General features: G+C 42.5%; 1 protein-coding gene across 1 annotated transcript; it reads right to left on the bottom strand.

The window, feature by feature from the left end:
- LOC306975297 (uncharacterized protein) lies at positions 1-6,788 on the bottom strand. The gene is made up of 7 exons (XM_079572804.1): positions 6,745-6,788; positions 6,416-6,602; positions 4,978-5,108; positions 3,410-3,712; positions 3,246-3,334; positions 2,065-2,236; positions 1-243 (listed from the first exon to the last, which is right to left on the bottom strand). The coding sequence occupies exons 1-7, from the start codon at positions 6,784-6,786 to the stop codon at positions 85-87; spliced, it is 1,083 nt and encodes a 360-aa protein (XP_079428930.1). The 5' UTR covers positions 6,787-6,788; the 3' UTR covers positions 1-84.

The raw sequence follows: 6,788 nt of genomic DNA, 5'->3' as shown, positions 1-6,788 counted from the left end.
TTCTAATAGATGCGCCTCTCATTCACACGTGCGGAACATCTGCGTGGGCGGGGCCGTGGGCGGGGCCAGGTGCGGGTCTGCGCCTCACGGCAGCGTCTCCACGTTGACGTAGTTGAGCACCACGTCGTGCAGGATGTTGATGCGGTCGACGCGGTTGAGCTCCAGGACGCGGTGCTTGAACTCGAACAGCGGGATGTTGTTGACGGCCACTCGGAAGGACTCGTGCGTGCACAGGATCTTCATCTGGAAAACAGGACAGAGAGCAGATCCGTCAGCAGGCCGCCGTCCCACAGCACCTGAACGCCCCACTTCAAGACAAAGCACAGCACAGGAGGAGGGCTTATGTGCAGTCTGCTGTGCTTTTAATGAGGAGGAGGATCTGGCAACGTAAAGGTTTAGGTACATTCACTTCTTTACCTGCTGATCAGTTTGTGGAAATTAAGACCTGAGATGTCTTTTAAAGGAAAATTCGCCCTCAAATCCCCTTTTTTTTTTTGCTGATAAATGGTATAAATGAGTGTCCAATAGTGTTGTCTACATATACTGGTCATAATTTCGGCACTTAAAAAAAGTATTCAATTGTATCCAACTGGCTTTGACAATAATCTCTTAGATCAACTATTTTCACATTAGCCAAAACACAAGTAAAGACCCAAATAAATACTCAAGTACAAGTAAAAAGTAGTTGGAGAAAATGTTGTGAGTAACAGTTCGAGCAAAAAAGCCTGAGAGCCTGAAATATATTTTAGGTCGCTTTTGTAAACTTTAAATTTTACGCATAGTGGTAATTTTTTCTTTACTCAAGTGAGAGTGAAGATACTTCCTTACAATTACAAAGTAAAAAGTACTGAATGATGCTGAATGCTAATAAATACAGCTTCTTCAAACTTGAGTAAATGTAACTGAGTACTACACACACCATTACTTTGTTGAAGATACAAGAATGATGGTCCAAATTCCAGTAGTTGCTGAAATTGTACAAGTTTTTTGCCCAAAATGTCCCCCTCGTGTCCGATTTGCTTTTGAATATTGAAATATTGAAATTTCCCCTTTTCGTCTGTGTGCAAATCTTAAGAAATTAAATGGCCTACACACAGATTTCCTTGCATTTGTGGTTTTAAAAATGTAGTATTTGAGCATAAAAATGACATTAAAACTAGGGCTGAAAGATATATTGTTATGGTATTCAACATTCAAAACATTAAAATCGAAAAAGCAAGATATAAATGATACAGATTTTCATCCGGGAAACTGCACTCTTATGTATTATGTTTTTATTTTTCTGAAAAGTGCTACGTTTTCACCTAACCCATAGTTATATCGCATCGTATCGGCATCGAGATATCTGACATGAATATCGAGATATGAAATTTTGTCCATATCGTTCAGCCCTAATTAAAACCCCTTAAATGTGAGTTTCAGCTCCCCATGACAGAGAATGCCACAGCCTCTATCTCAAACTGTTTATTCATGTTGAGTAAATTAAAAGCATTAAAGGGACAAGATGCAAGTTGGCCATTTTATACTCACTGCTGCCACCTCAGGTCTTATGCGTAACTGCAGCTTCTATATTAAGCTCGTGCATGACGGCACTTCTTATCGAATTAACACCTTTTTGAGGGACAGTGCAGGATTTTAGAGGCAGTTGTGGAGAACAGGTCTGGCCTCATTCTACACATTAGGACATAGCTGGAACATGTAGGGGGATGAAAATACTAAGATTTAACATTTTTAAACTCCGTAGAGTCCCTTTAACTCTCCCAAGATTTGAAACTTCTTGAACCCACTGTTGTTATTTGTTACGGTTCACATTGTAAACCTGATTTACAGCTAATATTGTTAGAGTAACATTGCAGCCCTGTACTGACCTCCATTGGTCTAGGAGTCTGCCCAAACTTCTCTCCAACCCTTTCCACTTTCTCTAAAAACGTAACATTATAAACAGAAGCTGGAGTCAGTATTTTTAGTAAGATTAGTTCAACATAAACCTACTTTGTCTCAGTCTCAGTGGCAGAAGTGAATGTGATCCACTGACCTAAACTGATAAAAGTCCACATCGCTCACCTCAAACGGGCTGCCCCTGGCGAAGGGGAAGGCCCCCTTCAGGTCCCGCTCCTCGGGGCCCCAGCGCTCGCCCACTTTGCTGTTGCGGACCAGCACCTGTTTGCCCCCGTCGCTGAAGCGCGGGTTAATGTGGAACGCTATGTCGTTGCCTCTGAGGAAGTTCACCGTGAACCTGAGGAGGAAAGGTTTTATCTTTAACAATGCAAACACCTGCGTTCTGTGAGAAAAGAAATGAGATCGTTCAACTTTAAGCCAGACTGCAGAACTTTACATGCTGTAAGTGAATAAAATCCTCTGTATTACATCTAAATTTCTTATAACAATGACATGGCTTGACTTTCTTTATATTTCAGAAGTTCATAGGAAATATTAGACATATGGTCCATATGCAACTGCAGTTTTTGGTGAACTTTCTGTCAATTTTTCTTCAAATGAGCCAGTTCTTTTCGATTTACTTTTAAAGTGGAATACAAAAAAATCGACTTTCTTGAGGTTTAAACCATGTTTAACCTTCAGCCTAAGTTGTTAAATTTAGCAGTTTCTTCTTCTACAGTGTCAGCGCCTTGTTCTGTACCTCCTGATTACACTTGCGTCATTGTTCAACCCCCAAAAAATGCCTTCCACCTTTTTAAAGCCAACATTATTGAACATTATTTGAAGTGTGTTTATCACGCGATGTTGGAGTTGCTAACCACACCGTACGTCCAACCGTTTTTAAAGAGAATTATTCCTATAGTTGCCAGCAGGAGGAGCCCCAGTCAAGTTTTCACCAGCTCTCCCATCTGTATTTTATTGTTGCTGTTTAATTCTTACAGAGCCATATTTTCAAATTCTAAAACTTAAAATATCAAACCTGAGGCACCCAAAATAAGGTTTTTACGTCTATTTTTAAGCTCCATATGCATGACATGTCCACTTTAAACATCCAAATTTCCCCTCAGACAGATAACAGACAGATAATCTGGTATATTTAATTTTTTTTCTTCAAAATGTTCATTAATATGTATTGTTCCCCCTTTCTCTTAAATGAAATAAAAAATAAAAATAAACAGCTGACAGAAAGACAGACAGAAAAGACTCATCCGGCCGGGGATTGAACCTATAACCTTCCAGCACTGTCATAAAAACATTGAATATGATTTAATGGCTGCTAGACAGTGCAGTAAAGTGTAATCTCTCACATTTTAGCATCTGGCTTGACCTGTCCCACGATGGTCATCATCATCTTGTCATAAACCCCTCTGGCCAGGTTCAGGTTGTACGGGACGCTCTGAAATCAACAAACTCACATTAGCCACACGATCCAACCGTCCCAACTGTGACGGGCCAAAACCACCGGACTCACCAGTGGCCCAGACGTGGGTGGCATCCAGTTTGGGGGCAGGTATCCTGGGTGCTGCCCGGGCCATCCCGACTGCCCCGGGTGGTACCAGCTGGGGCGGGGAGGCCAGATGTAGGGGCGCTGGCCGCCGCCGGTGGAGGGGGTGGTCACGGGGACAGAGATGGGGGCAGGGGTGAGGACTGGGGCGGGCGCTGGAGCGGGCATAGCGGTCGTCACTGGAACGGGTGCCGGGGCGGTGGAGGGCCAGCAGGTCTGAGTGGGACACGGCTGGACCGGAGGAGTTTGCATCACAGTGGGGGGAGGGGCCTGAGGAAACACAAGTAAAAAGGATTGAGGGGCTGATGATCGAACGTGAAGCATTTTGGACAAGATTGATTTGAACAGAAATTAAAGGTGCATTATTCAACTTTTTATGTGAAATAAAAGTTGCTATTTGTGCGTATTTGACCTTGTAGTGACCCAGAGGCAGCATGGCGCCTTTACTTTCTTTAGTTTACGTTATCATGGTGGTCTGTACAACGCTCTAGGATCAATTGTTTTGTAGGTTTTCTGGTGAGAGGATCTGCAGTGAAAACCTTCCAAACAACTGATCCTGTAGCGTTCTAGAGATGGACACCATGATGGAAAATAAAGGCGCTATGCTAACCAGTCATGCAGCAGCTGGGTCACTACAAGGTCAAATACAGACAAATATAAACTTTGTTTTCTCATAAAAAGTTGCATAATGCACCTTTAAGATTAGTTTGATTCAATGTCATTATACACAGTGCAAAAAGTAAAATAAGTAACATTTTCTTGAAATAAGCCTACTGCTGTCCTTGATTTTGTGAATCTACTTTAAAGAAATCAGTCTACGGAGCAAAATATTTACACTTAAATTAATGTTAAATATATCACTGCACTCAAAACTACATGAAAAATCTTAATTTACTTGAAATATATCAGTTGTAGTTTATTTATCTTAATGTAAGTGTAAATATCTTGCTTCAGTGACACATTTCTTGTAAATCAAAGAGTAAAAGAGCAAAGGACAACATTTACTAATTTCAAGATAACTTTTTGCAGTGCACTGCCTGATCAAAAGCAAAAGGGCCGCCTGGATTTCACTAACTGTTCTGATCTGTTGTTGCTGCAGGTGGTCAGGTCTAGGTTCAGCAACACTAATTTATATGCTCAAAGAATGAGATCAGCAGATGACCTGGACTTCGTGAATGTCCAGGTTATTCAGTGGATTTCTTCTTCCCTGATGGCACGGGCATATTCTATGATGACAATGCCAGGATCCATTGAGGTCACATTCATGAAAGACTTGTTCAGGGAGTCGTCACTTTAAAACATGGATTGAAGATAATACAAAGATTTGCTGTTGTTTTTTTAATCATAACTTAGTGATGAAAGAAAAATCTATTTTACCTAAGACATTCTTCTAATTTCATTTCCGATCATCAGCACTAACACTGGATCTTTCCAAAGGTGCTAAAACAGCTTTTGAACGAACCACACGATGAGTTTTGGCCTAATCAAAAGCTTCAAAACAGAAATGGGTTGAAGTAGAAGATGTAAAGACGTACAGGAGGAGCTTGGACGACCATCGGGGTTTGGACCACAGCTGGAGCCGGGGCGATGGGCGGAGCTTGGACCACCATCGGGGGCGGAGCAGGATACTGCTGCATGGTCGGGACGGCCCAGCACGGAGTGGCATCTGGGGATTAGGCAAGTACAAGACAGACATATAAGGGAAGAAGTGTGTTACTGTGAGAAAATGCAATGTTACGGGTGTTTAATACACACTAATCACTCTCCCTCTTTCTCTTTCAGAGTATGAACAATACTAAAAGGGTATATATGTCCCTTTTATTTATTTATTTTTCTGCAATTTTACAATAAAAGCAAACAAACATACTAAGCCATTTCATGTTTGGTTAAACTCAAACAAAAAAATATCAGCAATTATTTTTTTCATTAACATTTTGGCTTCTACTGTTGCCAAAACAAAACATGCTCTTTATCACCAATTTGATGCAGAAAAAACTATTTTTGGCTGTGGGTAAAGTAAGAAAGGATTTGGATGAGGAACAAACCAATTTAAAGATGCATTATGCAACCTTTCATGAGAAAAATAGAGTTAATACTATATATATTGACCTTTCAGTGACTCAGTGTTTGTATGGGTGGTTATGTGTGGTTCACATGGCGCCTTTACTGTTTACTGTGTCCATGCCTACATTACATCCAGAAAACCAACCAGAATCCCTGACCTAAATTGGTCCAGGATGGTCCTAGAGGCCCTCAGGATAGAACGCAAAGGTGCCAAGCTCACCACCCACACAGTGCTGGGTCACTGAAAGGTCAAATATGCACTAATATGAACTTTCCGTTGCATAATTCACCTTTTAAGGGGCTAGATGCAAGTTAGCCATTTTACACTCACTACTGCCACCTCAGGTCATACGTGTAACTGCACCTTCTATATTAAGCTCGTGCATGACGGCACTTCGGACCGAAAGTGACACCTTTCTGAGTGACAGTGCAGGATTTTAGAGGCAGTTGTGGTGAACAGGTCTGGGCTCATTCTACACATTAGGACATTGTTGAAACATTTAGGGGCAAGAAATTAGATATTTTTTTTATTTTTAAACTCCGTATTGTCCCTTTAAATCTCATATTTGTCTGCCTTTAGTCGACATCTCCATGGAGACGAGCAGGAGACGCCCTGTTCCCAATGAAGTTACAGTTAGGTCTGAGGAGAGGCGAGCCGCTCACACCAAACGCACATGTTTGTTCATTATTCAGGTATTTTTCAACAACAAAAATATCTATAATAAAATAAATGCTTGTGTTTCATTCTACGTGATACGCTGTGGCTTTAAAGTGTGCAAAAACGAACTCAAATCAAGGCTAAAATGAAACTAAAGCATTTAAACTGCATTTTCTACTCATTTTTAGGTTGCCAAGCATTGTGTTGAAATAAAAGCTACATAACGCAAGCTTCATATCCTGGACTCGTACCTGGCTGTCCCGTCCAACACGGGGCTTGCATGGGGGCGGGAGGTGGTGCCGTTTGGGTGAACTGGCTGGAGGGGGTCCCGGGCCAGGCGGGGAAGCTGGAGCCCGTCGCCTGAACGGGCCACATGACGCTGGGCTGCGGGACAGAGCCGGCAGACACGCACCCGCCACCACACAGGGGGTCGGGCATCTGGGGTGGGGGCGGAGACGGAGGGGGGGAGGGGGCCAGGAGGGGGAAGCGAGGGAGGGAGACAGCGGAGAGAACAGAGGACACCAGCTTGACAGGGCCAAAGCAGGGAATGTGAAGTGAAACGGGTTGGAAAGAGTCTTACCATTTGAGCCACCATGTTTGGAGAGGGATTACTTACATCCATGC

Source organism: Gobius niger (assembly GCF_951799975.1).
Source record: "Gobius niger genome assembly, chromosome: 15".
NCBI lineage: Eukaryota > Metazoa > Chordata > Actinopteri > Gobiiformes > Gobiidae > Gobius > Gobius niger.
Note: the sequence above shows the minus strand (reverse complement) of the source record. Positions and strands in the feature narration are given on the sequence as shown.

What these genes read in the sequence shown, in the direction of transcription:
- LOC306975297 (XM_079572804.1), bottom strand. Translation starts at nt 6,786, where the DNA reads ATGGATGTAAGTAATCCCTCTCCAAACATGGTGGCTCAAATG. An exon ending in CAAACATGGTGGCTCAAATG is followed by an intron (nt 6,603 to 6,744) that starts GTAAGACTCTTT and finishes CCCCCACCCCAG; the next exon opens with ATGCCCGACCCCCTGTGTGG. An exon ending in CCAGGGGCAGCCCGTTTGAG is followed by an intron (nt 244 to 2,064) that starts GTGAGCGATGTG and finishes CCTGTTTTCCAG; the next exon opens with ATGAAGATCCTGTGCACGCA.